General features: G+C 46.8%; 1 protein-coding gene across 1 annotated transcript in view; it reads left to right on the top strand.

Annotated features, from left to right (window-relative positions):
* The window catches only part of LOC119954137 (1-phosphatidylinositol 4,5-bisphosphate phosphodiesterase delta-3-like), a 160509-nt gene that overhangs the window by 54131 nt on the left and 87167 nt on the right, over positions 1–19211 (top strand). The window contains exons 3-4 of the mRNA XM_038779071.1: positions 717–945; positions 13884–14013. Of these exons, the coding sequence (XP_038634999.1) occupies positions 717–945; positions 13884–14013 (359 nt within the window). The remainder of the gene's footprint in view (positions 1–716; positions 946–13883; positions 14014–19211) is intronic.

The following is a 19211-nucleotide window of genomic DNA, read 5'->3' as shown; positions in this document are numbered from 1 at the left end:
CACGGGTCTGCTGCATTCAACACCCTACACACCCAGTGCCCAGTGGAACAGGGGAACAGTGGAACCCTGTCCCATAGAGAGAGTCTTCCACTGGGAACCCCTGCCATCTCTGGATGGCAGGACTGGATGCCACGGTGTGCCATATTCTCCAATTTGATCACAGGTGAGTCCCCAATTCATACCAGCCAGCTGTATATAATTAACACCTAATTGATTATCTAATTAAGAGCAAGAGGAGTATGTATTGAGTGGTCCTGTGAGGCACTAGCATAGTAAATTCTAAGATTCTGGGGCACTGGGCATTCCCAGAGCAGCGAGCTGACCGTCTCAATTGGGTCTCTGTCGAGGAGCATGCCCATTTTTCTTTATCCAGATTCCTGACCAAGGCTTTTCAAATGCTCGTCCATAGAACATACAGTGCAGAAGGAGGCCATTCAGCCCATTGAGTCTGCACCGACCCACTTAAGCCCTCACTTCCACCCTATCCCCATAACCCCTCCTAACCGTTTTGGACACTAAGGACAATTTAGCATGGCCAATCCACCTAACCTCTTTGGACTGTGGGAGAAAACCGGAGCACCCAGGGAAACCCACGCAGACACGGGGAGAACGTGCAGACTCCTCACAGACAGTGACCCAGCGGTAAATCAAACCTGGGACCCTGATGCTGTGAAGCCACTTGTGCTACCATGCTAATCTCTTGTCTGATATTTCAGTCTCGGTGATGGATATTCGGGCTGTTCAAGAGGGACACCAGTCAGAGGTGATGAAGAAACATTGCAATAGTTTCTCCGCGAAGCAATGCTTCACCATTGTGTTCATGGGCAGTCGGACCACCCTGGACCTTGTGGCAACATCAGAGGAAGAAGGGAAGCGATGGGTTCAAGGGCTGAAAAAACTGATCCAAAGAGTGGAAACCATGAGCCAGCGAGAGAAAATTGAACAATATCCTTTGTAAAATTCTTTTGGCTGAAAATGGGGAAGGTATAGGCCAGGCAGTAGATTTGGTACCAACACTGTTTTACACCAATGTGGAATAAGAGTGTGGGTAATGAGCCCACACCCTGGACTCCCGGCCTAGCTGGTTCCATTGTGGGAGGAGACATCTCATAGCACTTCAGTGTACCTGCTTCCCCTCAGAGGGGTCTTAAACCCTTTGGAAGGGTTGTTTAAAAGTTCTTACCTCTTCATCCTCCCATGCCCCCATGTGATCTGTGTCAACAGAAACAGATAGCTAGACATCTGTTTCTCAACGTGACTTCATTATAAATGCTTGGCTGAATTAGATATACATATTTTGGGGCTAAAGTGATTAAGGAATATGGGGTGAAGGTAAAATCAGGGTATTGAACCCGATGATCGGCCATGATCACAATAAATGGCGGAGCAGACTCAAAGGGCCGAATGGCCTCCTCCTGCTTCTATTTTCTGTATGTTTCTATCCAAGACTGAATTAGTTCAGCAGTGTGTCTGTTTATTCAAGTGTTTGTTTTTATTGATTGACATCTTTATGCTGTTGTAATACCATGTAAGTTATTCATTCTTTGAACTATTTGTTTGACTGTCATTTGGACAAGAAGAAGAGGTGTGAAGTAAGTTAAAGGTTCTTTTATTTACAGGGTTGTAAGTGCAGCAGTTTTCTTCTCAAAGATTTTTCAATAGGTGTTATTTTTAAATGCATTTCAAGACTTACCATTGTTATTATATAGTTTCGGGTTTCTCTAGTGCATACAGGTAAGTGGGCATGGAGGATATAGAACAGTACAGCACAGAACAGGCCCTTCGGCCCTCAATGTTGTGCCGAGCAATGATCACCCTACTCAAACCCACGTATCCACCTTATACCGGTAACCCAACAATCCCCCCCTTTTTTTAGGACACTACGGGCAATTTAGCATGGCCAATCCACCTAACCCCGCACATCTTTGGACTATGGGAGGAAACCGGAGCACCCGGAGGAAACCCACGCACACACGGGGAGGACATGCAGACTCCGCACAGACAGTGACCCAGCCGGGAATCGAACCTGGGACCCTGGAGCTGTGAAGCATTTATGCTAACCACCATGCTACCGTGCTGCCTCTAATGGGGGGCAAGGAGGTGGCATGGGGGCATGAAGATTGGATGGAGGGTGAGGGAGTGTAAGGGGTGAGGGCTAGATAACAGGGATGATGTCCCGAACACTCAGGTGTCATGTGAACTACTTTTGGGGTCAGTGAACCTGACTCGATCTTGCCCCCAGGCCCCCTCTCAGATTGAAAATAGCACATGTGGGGATCGCTTACATGGAGACGCATCTGCTGAGGGAGGAAAGCTCCCGACTTGAGCTTTCCATCTCATTTGGAAAACCCAAGCCTTGAATATTCTAATTCCTACTGTAAGAATGTTTAGTGTGGCCCAGGGCTGTCTCTCTCTAATGTAACATTTCTTTTTCCTGTTCTGCGATTAAACAGCTAGCCATCTCCTCCTGAGGACTTGCTTTTTGGTGGGTGCTCCTATTCAAGATCACATTGATTTGCCTAAGGTTTCTGTAGAAGTTAATGGTAGGGTGTTGGGGAAAGTTATACAGCAAAGAGATCTAGGAGTACAGGCTCATAGCTCCTTGAAAGTGGAGTCACAGGTGGATTGGGTGGTGAAGGCTGGTTTAGCTCACTCGGCTAAATCGCTGGCTTTTAAAGCAGACCAAGCAGGCCAGCAGCACGGTTTGATTCCCGTACCAGCCTCCCCGGACAGGCGCCGGAATGTGGCGACTAGGGGCTTTTCACAGTAACTTCATTGAAGCCTACTCGTGACAATAAGCGATTTTCATTTTCATTTTTCATTTTTCAGAAGGCATTCAGCGTGCTTGGTTTCATTGGCCAGAACATTGAGTACAGGAGTTGGGACGTCTTACTGAAGTTGTACAAGACATTAGTAAGGCCACACTCACTTGGAATACTGTGTACAGTTCTGGTCACACTATTATAGAAAAGATATTATTGAACTAGAGAGAGTGCAGAAAAGATTTACTAGGATGCTACCGGGACTTGATTGTCTGAGTTATAAGGAGAGACTGGATAGACTGGGAATTGTTTCCCTGGAGCGTAGGAGGCTTAGGGGTGAATTTATAGAGGTCTGTAAAATAATGAATGGCATAGAAAAGGTAGATATTCAACATCTTTTCCCAAACATAGAGGAGTCTAAAACTAGAGGGCACAGGTTTAAGGTGAGAGGGAAGAGATACAAAAGGGTCCAGAGGAGCAATTTTTTCAGACAGCATGTCTGGAACAAACTGCCGGAGGCAGCAGTAGAGTCGGGTATAATTTGGCCTTTTAAAAAGCATTTAGACAGTTATATGGGAAAGCTGGGTACAAGCGAATATGGGCCAAATGCGGGCAATTAGGATTAGTTTAGTGGTTAAAAACTGGGCGACATGGACAAGTTGGGCCGAAGGGCCTGTTTTCATGCTGTAAACCTCTATGACTCTAAGTTTCCTTTCGTGGAAAGTCCAGAACAATGGGAAATGACCTTTAAACTGGAGCTAGACTGTTCAGGGTGGTGTCAGGAAGCATTTCCCACAAAGGGCACAGGTGTGCAGGTTAGGTGGATTGGCCATGCTAAATTGCACTTAATGTCCAAAATTGCCCTTACTGTTGGTTGAGTGGGGTTACTTGGTTATGGGGATAGAGTGGTGTGGGCTTGGGTGGGGTGCTCTTTCCGGGAGCTGGTGCAGACTTGATGGGCCAGGTGGCCTCCTTCTGCACTGTAAATTCTATAATCTATGAAACCAGGGACTCTTGTTGTGCAGATCTCTATGGACACATCTTGGGAAATGGAAGTTAAATCCCCAAATGAACAACAGCACACAGATGACCCAGCCTCTTGAAGCAACTGGGTTCAGCAGGGGTGGGATTGTCCTCCCTCCCAGCTACTTGTTTCTCGGCAGTGAGAGTTCTGGCTTTGGGATTCTCTAATCCAGTCACTGACAATGGGAATTCCCATCGAATCCACTCCATGTCCCTGGGAAACCTGCAGGCAGGAGTGTGCTGCCAGCAGGACCAGAGAATCCTGTTGCCAAGAATTGGTTGGAGAATTCCAGCCACAGATGTTGATGAAAGAGGAATGATGATTGAAGGATTAACAGGAAAGACGTTTCTCCCTCCTTAACATTGAAAGCTGACCTCTATTCATTAAGTTTTAATAATATGGCATTTTTTCACTGCTCAATCAGCTACGGATTAGCCCAGAACAAACTTTGAGATTTTTAATGTTCAGTTGGCTGATGATAAAACCCAGGATCTTGTCTGATCTTTTGCCCCCTACACTCGGAGCCTCAGGCACAACACTGCTGCAAAACATTTCCTATGTTCCCTGGATAGGAGCAGCAACAAGACCATGTTTTAGTTTCAATTTGAGAATGGTTTTTTGGGATAAGAAATGTAAATGATGAGGATAGATTGGAGAAGTTGAGAATCATTTCCTTGGAGAAAAGAAGAACCCTCATGAGGACCACGGAGAGTCACTCATTGATTTCCCGGTGGGGCTCATGGTTCCCATGGTAACAGGTGGAGGCCCGTCCAGCTGGGACTCGCTATCGAGCCCTTTAAATACTGCCCCAGACCGTTTAGTTCTGTTTGTCCAGGGCTGGGACACTTGTCTTGTACACCAGGGGTGTATCTATACTTTTGAGTTGAAATAGATTTAGCTAAACCTTTATCTACGTGTCTCATGGATTTCTACAAGAAACTAAGAGGAGATTTGATTGAGGTGTTCAAAAATCATGAGAAGCCAAAACAGAGTAGACAGAGAGACACCGTTACCACTCATGAAAGGATCAAGAAGGAGGGGGCACATGTTTAATGTAATTCGCAAAGGAAGCAAAAGTGGCATGAGGAAAATCATTTTCACATAGCGAGTGGTTAAGGTCTGGAACGCGCGATCTGAGAGTGCAATGGACAAAGGTTCATTCAAGAGGGAATTAGATTATTATAAGGAAAGAATAATGTTCAAAGTTTCGGGAGAAGGAAGGAAAATTGCACTCAGTGAATTGTGCATCCAGAGGGCTGGTGCAGACACGATGGGAAGATTGGCCCACATCAGCCCTGTTACAATTCTGTGTTTCTGATTCATTGTTCTATGCCAATGGAAGTAAGCCGAAATAATTTCACACAGGGTAGTCTTGAACAGTCGTTGGAAAGGAATGCTGTAAAAGAAAATAAATCACATGCGCAGGGGCAGGGCTGTCAGTACCAGTCAGGAGTGAAATTTGACTTGTGCAGGAATGTAAATCAGTGATAACAGCATCTGTTACAATGGAGCTACAGATTAGAGAGCTCAGATAACTGGTGTGAAACCACCCTTTGTGCAACCCCAGGCTCACATCGACACCCCTGTATAAGTAAAATAGTTTAAGGGAACATGTGAGCAGGAATATTTGGAGTTTATGCTGGCAGAAATGTTTTAATTCATTGGGTTAATTTATCCTCGGCATCCATCTCCAAAGTCTTGTGTACTGAGTCCACACGGGTAGCAGCGCACCGAATGCACACGGGTTTCTACACACTGAATCCACACGGGTATCTACGCACTGAATCCACACGGGTATCTACGCACTGAATCCACACGGGTATCTACGCACTGAATCCACACCGGTATCTACGCACTGAATCCACACCGGTATCTACGCACTGAATCCACACGGGTATCTACGCACTGAATCCACACCGGTATCGAATCCACACGGGTATCTACGCACTGAATCCACACGGGTATCTACGCACTGAATCCACACGGGTATCTACGCACTGAATCCACACGGGTATCTACGCACTGAATCCACACGGGTATCTACGCACTGAATCCACACGGGTATCTACGCACTGAATCCACACGGGTATCTACGCACTGAATCCACACCGGTATCTACGCACTGAATCCACACCGGTATCTACGCACTGAATCCACACGGGTATCTACGCACTGAATCCACACCGGTATCTACGCACTGAATCCACACGGGTATCTACGCACTGAATCCACACCGGTATCGAATCCACACGGGTATCTACGCACTGAATCCACACGGGTATCTACGCACTGAATCCACACGGGTATCTACGCACTGAATCCACACGGGTATCTACGCACTGAATCCACACGGGTATCTACGCACTGAATCCACACGGGTATCTACGCACTGAATCCACACGGGTATCTACGCACTGAATCCACACGGGTATCCACGCACTGAATCCACACGGGTATCGATGCACTGAATCCACACGGGTATCGAATCCACACGGGTATCTACGCACTGAATCCACATGGGTATCTACGCACTATATCCACATGGGTATCGATCCACTGAATCCACATGGGTATCCACGCACTGAATCCTCATGTGTATCCACGGACTGAATCCACACGGGTATCGAATCCACACGGGTATCTACGCACTATATCCACATGGGTATCGATGCACTGAATCCACATGGGTATCTACGCACTGAATCCACACGGGTATCTACGCACTGCACCACATGGGTATCGACACACTGAATCCACACGGTATCGACGCACTGAATCCACATGGGTATCGACACACTGAATCCACACGGGTATCGACACACTGAATCCACACGGGTATCTATGCACTGAATCCATATGGGTATCTACCCACTGAATCCACACGGGTATCAACGCACTGAATCCACACGGGTATCAATGCACTGAATCCACACGGCTATCTTCACACTGAATCCACACGGCTATCTTCGCACTGAATCCACACGGGTATCAACGCACTGAATCCACACGGCTATCTTGACACAGAATCCATACGGGTATCTACGAACTGAATCCACACGGGCATCAACGCACTTAATCCACGCGGGTATCAACACACTAAACCCACATGGGTGTCAACGCACTGAATCCACACGGCTATCTTCACACTAAATCCACACGGGTATCAACGCACTGAATCCACACGGGTATCTACGCACTGAATCCACACGGCAATCTTCGCACTGAATCCACACGGGTATCAATGCACTGAATCCACACGGGTATCTACGCACTAAATACACACGGGTATCTACGCACTGAATCCACATGGGTATCTACGCACTGAATCCACACGGCTATCTTCATACTAAATCCACACTGGTATCTACGCACTGAATCCACACGGCTATCTTCACACTAAATCCACACGGTATCTACGCACTGAATCCACACGGGTGTCTACGCACTGAATCCACACGGGTATCTACCTACTGAATCTACACGGCTATCAGTGCACTGAATCCACACAGGCATTGACGCACTGAATCCACACGGGTATCTGCGCACTGAATCCACATGGGTATCTGCACACTGAATCCACACGGCTACTTCGCACTGATTCCACATTGGTATCTACCCACTGAATCTACACGGCTATCAGTGCACTGAATCCACACAGGCATTGACGCACTGAATCCACACGGCTACTTCGCACTGATTCCACATTAGTATCTACGCGCTGAATCCACACGACTATCTTCGCACTGAATCCATACGGCTATCTTTGCACTGAATCCACACGGGTATCTACACACTGAATCCACACGGGTATCTACACACTGAATCCACGCAGGTATCTATGCACTGAATCCACACGGCTATCTTCGCACTGAATCCATACGGCTATCTTTGTACTGAATCCACACGGCTATCTTCGCACTGGATCCATATGGGTATCAACTCACTGAATCCACATGGCTATCTTCGCACTGAATCCATACGGCTATCTTTGCACTGAATCCACACAGCTATCTTCGCACTGAATCCATATGGGTATCTACACACGGAATCCACACGGGTATCTACACACTGAATCCACACGGCTATCTTCGCACTGAATCCACACGGGTATCATCACACTGAATCCACACGGCTAACAACGCACTGAATCCACGTGGGTATCTACGCACTGCATCCACGCGGGTATCAAAGCACTGAATCCATATGGGTATCTACGCACTGAATCCACATGGGTATCAACGCACTGAATCCACACGGGTATCAACGCACAGAATCGACACGGGTATCTACGCACTGCATCCACACTGGTATCAACGCACTGAATCGACACGGGTATCTACGCACTGAATCCACACGGGTATCAACACACTGAATCCACACGGGTATCTACACACTGAATCCACACGGGTATCTATGCACTGAATCCACACGGGTATCCATGCACTGAATCCACACGGCTATCTACGCACTGAATCCACACGGCTATCTTCGCACTGAATCCACACGGGTTTCAATGCACTGAATCCACACGGGTATCTACGCACTAAATCCACACGGGTATCTACGCACTGAATCCACATGGGTATCTACGCACTGAATCCACACGGCTATCTTCATACTAAATCCACACTGGTATCTACGCACTGAATCCACACGGCTATCTTCACACTAAATCCACACGGTATCTACGCACTGAATCCACACGGGTGTCTACGCACTGAATCCACACGGGTATCTACCTACTGAATCTACACGGCTATCAGTGCACTGAATCCACACAGGCATTGACGCACTGAATCCACACGGGTATCTGCGCACTGAATCCACATGGGTATCTGCACACTGAATCCACACGGCTACTTCGCACTGATCCCACATTGGTATCTACCCACTGAATCTACACGGCTATCAGTGCACTGAATCCACACAGGCATTGACGCACTGAATCCGCACGGCTACTTCGCACTGATTCCACATTAGTATCTACGCGCTGAATCCACACGGCTATCTTCGCACTGAATCCATACGGCTATCTTTGCACTGAATCCACACGGGTATCTACACACTGAATCCACACGGGTATCTACACACTGAATCCACGCAGGTATCTATGCACTGAATCCACACGGCTATCTTCGCACTGAATCCATACGGCTATCTTTGTACTGAATCCACACGGCTATCTTCGCACTGGATCCATATGGGTATCAACGCACTGAATCCACACGGCTATCTTCGCACTGAATCCATACGGCTATCTTTGCACTGAATCCACACAGCTATCTTCGCACTGAATCCATATGGGTATCTACACACGGATTCCACATTGGTATCTACCCACTGAATCTACACGGCTATCAGTGCACTGAATCCACACAGGCATTGACGCACTGAATCCACACGGCTACTTCGCACTGATTCCACATTAGTATCTACGCGCTGAATCCACACGACTATCTTCGCACTGAATCCATACGGCTATCTTTGCACTGAATCCACACGGGTATCTACACACTGAATCCACGCAGGTATCTATGCACTGAATCCACACGGCTATCTTCGCACTGAATCCATACGGCTATCTTTGTACTGAATCCACACGGCTATCTTCGCACTGGATCCATATGGGTATCAACGCACTGAATCCACATGGCTATCTTCGCACTGAATCCATACGGCTATCTTTGCACTGAATCCACACAGCTATCTTCGCACTGAATCCATATGGGTATCTACACACGGAATCCACACGGGTATCTACACACTGAATCCACACGGCTATCTTCGCACTGAATCCACACGGGTATCATCACACTGAATCCACACGGCTAACAACGCACTGAATCCACGTGGGTATCTACGCACTGCATCCACGCGGGTATCAAAGCACTGAATCCATATGGGTATCTACGCACTGAATCCACATGGGTATCAACGCACTGAATCCACACGGGTATCTACGCACTGAATCCACACGGGTATCAACGCACAGAATCGACACGGGTATCTACGCACTGCATCCACACGGGTATCAACGCACTGAATCGACACGGGTATCTACGCACTGCATCCACACCTGTATCTACGCACTGAATCCACTCGGGTATCTACGCACTGAATCCACACGGGTATCAACACACTGAATCCACACGGGTATCTACACACTGAATCCACACGGGTATCTATGCACTGAATCCACACGGGTATCCATGCACTGAATCCACACGGCTATCTACGCACTGAATCCACACGGCTATCTTCGCACTGAATCCACACGGGTATCAATGCACTGAATCCACACGGGTATCTACGCACTAAATCCACACGGGTATCTACGCACTGAATCCACATGGGTATCTACGCACTGAATCCACACGGCTATCTTCATACTAAATCCACACTGGTATCTACGCACTGAATCCACACGGCTATCTTCACACTAAATCCACACGGTATCTACGCACTGAATCCACACGGGTGTCTACGCACTGAATCCACACGGGTATCTACCTACTGAATCTACACGGCTATCAGTGCACTGAATCCACACAGGCATTGACGCACTGAATCCACACGGGTATCTGCGCACTGAATCCACATGGGTATCTGCACACTGAATCCACACGGCTACTTCGCACTGATTCCACATTGGTATCTACCCACTGAATCTACACGGCTATCAGTGCACTGAATCCACACAGGCATTGACGCACTGAATCCGCACGGCTACTTCGCACTGATTCCACATTAGTATCTACGCGCTGAATCCACACGGCTATCTTCGCACTGAATCCATACGGCTATCTTTGCACTGAATCCACACGGGTATCTACACACTGAATCCACACGGGTATCTACACACTGAATCCACGCAGGTATCTATGCACTGAATCCACACGGCTATCTTCGCACTGAATCCATACGGCTATCTTTGTACTGAATCCACACGGCTATCTTCGCACTGGATCCATATGGGTATCAACGCACTGAATCCACACGGCTATCTTCGCACTGAATCCATACGGCTATCTTTGCACTGAATCCACACAGCTATCTTCGCACTGAATCCATATGGGTATCTACACACGGAATCCACACGGGTATCTACCCACTGAATCCACACGGCTATCTTCGCACTGAATCCACACGGGTATCATCACACTGAATCCACACGGCTAACAACGCACTGAATCCACATGGGTATCTACGCACTGCATCCACGCGGGTATCAAAGCACTGAATCCATATGGGTATCTACGCACTGAATCCACATGGGTATCAACGCACTGAATCCACACGGGTATCTACGCACTGAATCCACACAGGTATCAACGCACTGAATCCACACAGGTATCTACGCACTGAATCCAGACGGGAACCTACGCACTGAATCCACACGGGTATCAACGCACAGAATCGACACGGGTATCTACGCACTGCATCCACACGGGTATCAACGCACTGAATCGACACGGGTATCTACGCACTGCATCCACACGTGTATCTACGCACTGAATCCACTCGGGTATCTACGCACTGAATCCACACGGGTATCAACACACTGAATCCACACGGGTATCTACACACTGAATCCACACGGCTATTTTCGCACTGAATCCACACGGGTATCATCACACTGAATCCACACGGCTATCAACGCACTGAATCCACATGGGTATCTACGCACTGCATCCACACGGGTATCAACGCACTGAATCCACACGGGTATCTACGCACTGAATCCACACGGGTATCTACGCACTGAATCCACACGGGTATCAACACACTGAATCAACACGGGTATGTACACACTGAATCCACACGGGTATCTATGCACTGAATCCACACGGGTATCCACGCACTGAATCCACACGGGTATCGATGCACTGAATCCACACGGGTATCAAATCCACACGGGTATCTACGCACTGAATCCACATGGGTATCTACGCACTATATCTACATGGGTATCGATCCACTGAATCCACATGGGTATCCACGCACTGAATCCTCATGGGTATCCACGGACTGAATCCACACGGGTATCAACGCACTGAATCCATATGGGTATCTATGCACTGAATCCACATGGGTATCCACGCACTGAATCCACACGGGTATCCACCCACTGAATCTACACGGGTATCAATGCACTGAATCCACACGGATATCGACGCACTGAATCCACATGGGTATCTACGCACTGAATCCACACGGGTATCAACGCACTGAATCCACAAGGGTATCTATGCACTGAATCCACACGGGTATCAACGCAATGAATCCACACGGGTATCCACGCATTGAATCCACAAGGGTATCTATGCACTGAATCCACACGGGTATCATCACACTGAATCCACATGGTTACGCACTGAATCCACACAGGCATTGACGCACTGAATCCACACAGGCATTGATGAACTGAATCCACACAGGCATTGACGCACTGAATCCACACGGGTATCAACGCACTGAATCCACATGGGAATCTACACACTGAATCCACACAGGCATTGACGCACTGAATCTACACAGGCATTGACACACTTGAATCCACACAGGCATTGACACACTGAATCCATACAGGCATTGACGCACCGAATCCACACGGGTGTCTTCGCACTGAATCCACACAGGTGTCTACGCACTGAATCCACACTGGTATCTACGCACTGATCTACACGGGTATCTATGCACTGCAAACACACGGGTAAGAACATAAGAACTAGGAGCAGGAGTATGCCATCTGGCCCTTCGAGCCTGTTTCGCCATTCAATGAGATCATGGCTGATCTTTTGTGGACTCAGCTCCACTTTCCCGCCCGAACACCATAACCCTTTATTCCTTTATTCTTCAGAAAAGTATCTATGTTTATCTTAAAAACATTTAATGAAGGAGCCTCAACTGCTTCACTGGGCAGGGAATTCCATAGATTCAAAACCCTTTGGGTGGAGAAGTTCCTCCTAAGCTCAGTGCTAAATATACTTTCCCTTATTTTGAGGCCATGCCCCCTAGTTCTGCTTTCACCCGCCAGTGGAAACAACCTGCCCGCATTTATCCTATCTATTCCCTTCATAATTTTATATGTTTCTATAAGATCTCCCCTCATCCTTCTAAATTCCAACGAGTACAGTCCCAGTCTACTCAACCTCTCCTCATAATCAACCCTTTCAGCTCTGGGATTAACCTAGTGAATCTCCTCTGCACACCCTCCAGCGCCAGTACGTCCTTTCTCAGGTAAGGAGACCAAAACTGAACACAATACTCCAGGTGTGGCCTCACTAACACCTTATACAATTGCAACATAACCTCCCTAGTCTTAAACTCCATCCCTCTAGCAATGAAGGCCAAAACTCCATTTGCCTTCTTAATCACCTGTTGCACCTGTAAACCAACTTTTTGTGACTCATGTACTAGGACACCCAGGTCCCTCTGCACAGCAGCATGTTTTAATATTTTATCATTTAAATAATAATCCCCTTTGCTGTTATTCCTACCAAAATGGATAACCTCACATTTGTCAACATTGTATTCCACCTGCCAGACCCTAACGCATTCACTTAAACTATCCAAATCCCTCTGCAGACTTCCAGTATCCTCTGCACTTTTTGCTTTCCCACTCATCTTAGTGTCATCTGCAAACTTGGACACATGCACTTGGTCCCTAACTCCAAACCATCTATGTAAATTGTGAACAATTGTGGGCCCAACACTGATCCCTGAGGGACACCACTAGCTACTGATTGCCAACTGAAGAAATACCCATTAATCCCCACTCTTTGCTTTCCATTAATTAACCAATCCTCTATCCATGCTACTACTTTACCCTTAACGTCATGCATCTTTATCTTATGCAGCAACCTTTTGTGTGGCACCTTGTCAAAGGAAATCCAGATATACCACATCCATTGGCTCCCCATTGTCTACCACACTGGTAATGCACTGTATCAGCACAAAATAAATCCATCGTGCTTCTTCAACCCTTGCTGTATCTGTGCAGGTGAAGCTGTGAGTTCTCCGGTTCCTTTTTATATTTCAGTACAGTTTCTTGAATAAGTGTCTGCTGGTTGAGTTATTGCCTTAAGTCTAGCAACTTTGATCCATCAACATCTCGAGAAGGCTGATAAAAATAATGACAGCAAGATTAGCTTCAAGGAAGTGAAGAATCTGCTGAAGATGATCAATCTCAAAGTTGACGATGATTACATCATTTCACTCTTCCAGGTAAGACCCAGGAATGTGGAGTGAGGATTGTCAATTGTTGCTTACCCAGCACTGGATCTCTGTCTTTTCTGTTGTGACTGCTGACCCTTTATGTGATCTATTGTTGGGCTCATTGGAATGAATGATGTTGTGGGGACTCCAGTGCCTTGCCGACAAGCCACTGAAGGGAGTTGGTCAATACACCAATGATGCAATATTTAGCCTACAATTCGCTGTGGTGAGAGGTGTAAGAATTGAAGAGTAATTGTACTGGGGGCTTCAATTGTCGAAATATAGACTGGGGTAGAAATAGTGCAAAAGGACAAGAGGGGCGAGGGTTCCTGGAATATGTTCAAGATCATTTTCTGCTGCAGTGTATTTCTGGTCCAATGAGAGGCCAGGGACTGTTGAACCTGGTTCTGGCGAATGAGTTGGTCCAAGTGGATCAGGTTTCATTGGGAGAGCATTTAGGGAACAGCGACCATTGCGGGGGGGAGGGGGGGGGGGGGGGGGGGGTGGCGTGGTGCAACTTCGATGGGATTTGAATGCATCTGAGTTAAGTGAGTTGGGATCAAATGTTGGCTGAAAAGGCAGTGGCTGAATAATGGACCACCTTCAAACAGAAGGTATTGCAAGGGGAAAGATAGGACAAATAAACCCAGCACATCCTGGATGACGAGGAAGTTAGAGGTGAAGATGAAGATCTACGCATATGACAGATGTTGGGTAGAAAATACAATGGAGAATCAGGCTGAATTTAGAAGAACCAAACGGGAAGTAAAACAACAAATAAGAAATTCAAGGCAGGAGCATGAAAAGAGACTGGCAGCTACGATATAAGGGCACCCCAAGGTTTTCTATATGCTTACGAATAATCAAAGGGTGACAAAAGAAAACGTCAGGTCGATTAGGGATGAAAAGGGAGACCTGCACATAGAAGCAGGAGAAATAGTGAGTGGAGGCATTACACCAGTACTTTGTCTTTGTCTTAACAAAGGTAGAGGATGCTGGGTAGGTCGAGGTGAGAGTGGAGGTAACTGGTACACTTGAGAAATTTACAATTGAGAAGGAGGAAGTGCGAGAAAGGTTATTGGTATACTCTGCAATCTCAGGGCAAAGAACATGAAGTTGAAACACATGGGTTGAATGCAAAAAACAACTCTGGTTTATCGAAGAGCTGTTAACTGTGAAAAGGTTTGATCTAGACTGAGACAAAGCCTGCATAGCAGCCGATGATGTTACAAACTATACATGTGACTAGACTCTTAAAGTCACCAGGCAACAGCTCAGCAATAACCTAAATATATAATAATAATATTATTGTAACAAGTAGGCTTACATTAACACTGCAATGTAGTTACTGTGAATATCCCCTAGTCACCACACTCCGGCGCCTGTCTGGCTACACAGAGGGAGAATTCAGAATGTCCAATTCACCGAACAAGCACAACTTTCGGGACTTGTGCAAGGCTATATGGGTAGCGACCAGTATTAAAAAGGGTGCAGTCACAATGTTGGGGGTTTACTACAGGCCTCCCAACATCCTGCGGGAGATAGAGGAGCAGATAGGTAGACAGATTTTGGAAAGGAGTAAAAGCAACAGGGTTGTTGTGATGGGAGACTTTAACTTCTCCAATATTGACTGGGACTCACTTAATGCTCGGGGCTTGGATGGGGCAGGGTTTGTAAGGATCATCCAGAAGGGCGTCTTAAAACAATATGTAGATAGTCCAACTAGGGAAGGGGCTATGCTGGACCTGGTATTGGGGAATGAGCCCGGCCAGGTGGTAGAAGTGTCAACAGTAGAGCATTTTGGGAACAGTGACCACAATTCAGTAAGTTTTAAAGTGTTGATGGACAAGGATAAGAGTGGACATCGGGTGAATGTGCTAAATTGGGGGAAGGCTAATTATAACAATATCAGTCGGGAACTGAAGGACCTAGATTGGGGGTGGATGTTTGAGGGTAAATCAACATCTAACATGTGGGAGGCTTTCAAATGTCAGTTGAAATGAATTCAGGACCGGCATGTTCCTGTGAGGAAGAAGGATAAACAGGGCAAATTTCTGGAACCTTGGATAACGAGAGATATTGTAGGTCTCGTCAAAAAGAAAAAGGAGGCATTTGTCAGGGCTAGAAGGCTGGGAACAGAAGAAGCCTGTTTGGAATATAAAGAAAGTAGGAAGGAACTTAAACAAGGTGTCAGGAGGGCTAAAAGGGGTCACGAAAAGTCATTGGCAAATAGGGTTAAGGAAAATCCCAAGGCTTTTTACACGTACATAGTCAGGGGAAGGGTTGGCCCACTGAAAGACAGGCGAGGAAATCTATGTGTGGAGCCAGACATAGTCAGGGGAAGGGTTGGCCCACTGAAAGACAGGCGAGGAAATCTATGTGTGGAGCCAGAGGAAATGGGTGAGGTACTAAAAGAATACTTTGCATCAGTATTCACCAAAGAGAAAGAATTGGTGGATGTTGAGTCTGGAGAAGGGTGTCTAGATAGCCTGGGTCACATTGAGATCCAAAAAGACGAGGTGTTTGGCATCTTGAAAAATATTACGGTGGATAAGTCCCCAGGGCCTGATGAGATCTACCCTAGAATACTGAAGGAGGTAAGAGAGGAAATTGCTGAGGCCTTGACAGAAATCTTTGGATCCTCACTGTCTTCAGGTGATATCCCGGAGGACTGGAGAATAGCCAATGTTGTTCCTTTCTTTAAGAAGGGTAGCAAGGATAATCTAGGGAACTACAGGCCGGTGAGCCTTATGCAGTGGTAGGGAAATTACTGGAGAGAATTCTTCAAGACAGGATCTATTCCCATTTGGAAGCAAATGGACATATTAGCGAGAGTCAGCACAGTTTTGTGAAGGGGAGGTCGTGTCTCACTAACTTTAGAGGAGGTCACAAAGATGATTGATGCAGCAGGGCAGTGGATGTTGTCTATATGGACTTCAGTAAGGTCTTTGACAAGGTCCCTCATGGCAGACTGGTGCAAAAGGTGAAGTCACACGGGATCAGGGGTGAGCTGGCAAGATGGATACAGAACTGGCTCAGTCATAGAAGACAGAGAGTAGCAATGGAAGGGTGCTTTTCTGATTGGAGGGCTGTGACTAGTGGTGTTCCGCAGGGATCAGTGCTGGGACCTTTGCTGTTTGTAGTATATATAAATGATTTGGAGGAAAATGTAACTGGTCTGATTAGTAAGTTTGCAGACGACACAAAGGTTGGAATTGAGGATAGCGATAAGGACTGTCAGAGGATACAGCAGGATTTTGATCATTTGGAGACTTGGGCGGAGAGATGGCAGATGGAGTTTAATCCAGACAAATATGAGGTAATGCATTTTGGAAGGTCTAATACAGTTAGGGAATATACAGTGAATGGTAGAACCCTCAAGAGTATTGACAGTCAGAGAGATCTAGGTGTACAGGTCCACAGGTCACTGAAAGGTGCAACACAGGTGGAGAAGGTAGTCAAGAAGTCATGCAACATGCTTGCCTTCTTTGGCCGGGGCCAATGAAATTGCCTCTTTTGCCTCCCTCAGCATTCGGGGGTTGAGTCCCATCAGGCCCTGGGGACTTATCTATCTTAATGCTTTTTAAGACGCCCATCACATCCTTCTTTTTGATATCTACATGACGCAGAATATATACACACCTTTCCCCAGACTCAACATCCACCAAGTCCTTCTCTTTGGTGAATACTGATGCAATGTACTCATTTGGTACCTCTCCCATTCTTTCTGGCTCCATGCATAGATTCACTCTTCTGTCCTTGAGTGGGCCAACCCTTTTCCTGTCTACCCTCCTGCTCTTTATATATGCATAACATAGAACATAGAACAGTACAGCACAGAACAGGCCCTTCGGCCCCCGATGTTGTGCCGAGCAATGATCACCCTACTTTAACCCGTTTTCCCAACAATCCCCCGATTAACCTTACACTACGGGCAATTTCGCATGGCCAATCCACCTAACCCGCACATCTTTGGACTGTGGGAGGAAACCGGAGCACCCGGAGGAAACCCACACACACACGGGGAGGACGTGCAGACTCCACACAGACAGTGACCCAGCCGGGAATCGAACCTGGGACCCTGGAGCTGTGAAGCATTGATGCTAACCACCATGCTATCGTGAGGCAAACATATTGTGATTCTCCTTAATTCTGTTTGCCAAGGACTTTTCATGACTCCTTCTGACTCCTTGTTTAAGTTCCTTCCAATTTTCCTTACATTCATCACGGGCTCCGTCTGTTTTCAACCTTTTTGATCTTACAAAAGCTTCCTTTTTCTTTTTGACTAGGCTCACAATATCCAAGATTCCCGAAACTTGCCATACTTGTCCTTCATCTTCACAGGAACAAGCCAGTCTGAATTCTAATCAACTGACATTTGAAAGACTCCCACAGGTCAGATGTTGCTTTACCCTCAAACAGCCGCCCCCAATATCAGTTCCTGCCTAATATTGTTGTAAATAGCCTTCTCCCAATTTAGCACCTCCACCAAAGGACTACTCTTATCTTTATCTAACAGTATCTTAAAACTTACAGAATTATGGTCACAGTTTCTGAAATACTCCCCTACTGAAACTTCGATCGCCTGGCCAGACCCATTCCCCATTACCAGGTCCAGAACGGCCCCAGGGGCTGGTTTAGCACAGGGCTAAATCGCTGGCTTTAAAAGCAGACCAAGGCAGACCAGCAGCACGGTTCAATTCCCGTACCAGCCTCCCCAAACAGGTCCCGGAATGTGGTGACTAGGGGCCTTTCACAGTAACTTCATTTGAAGCCGACTTGAGACAATAAGCAATTTTCATTTCATTTCCCTAATTGGACTATTTACATATTGTTTCAAGAAAGCCTCCTGGCTGCTCCTTACAAATTCTGTCCCATCCAAGCCTCTCGCACTAAGTAAGTCCCAGTCAATAGAGGGGAAGAAAGAACAAAGAAAAGTACATCAGAGGAACAGGCCCTTCGGCCCTCCAAGCCTGTACAGATCATGATGCCCTGACTAAAAAAACCTCCTAGAACATAGAACATTACAGCACAGAACAGGCCCTTCGGCCCTCAATGTTGTGCCGAGCCATGATCACCCTACTCAAACCCACGTATCCACCCTATACCCGTAAACCAACAACCCCCCCTTAACCTTACTTTTATTAGGACACTACGGGCAATTTAGCATGGCCAATCCACCTAACCCGCACATCTTTGGACTGTGG

The sequence above is a fragment of the Scyliorhinus canicula genome, chromosome 19, assembly GCF_902713615.1.
Source record: "Scyliorhinus canicula chromosome 19, sScyCan1.1, whole genome shotgun sequence".
In the NCBI taxonomy this organism is placed as follows: domain Eukaryota; kingdom Metazoa; phylum Chordata; class Chondrichthyes; order Carcharhiniformes; family Scyliorhinidae; genus Scyliorhinus; species Scyliorhinus canicula.
This window is presented reverse-complemented; position numbering and strand designations above follow the sequence as displayed.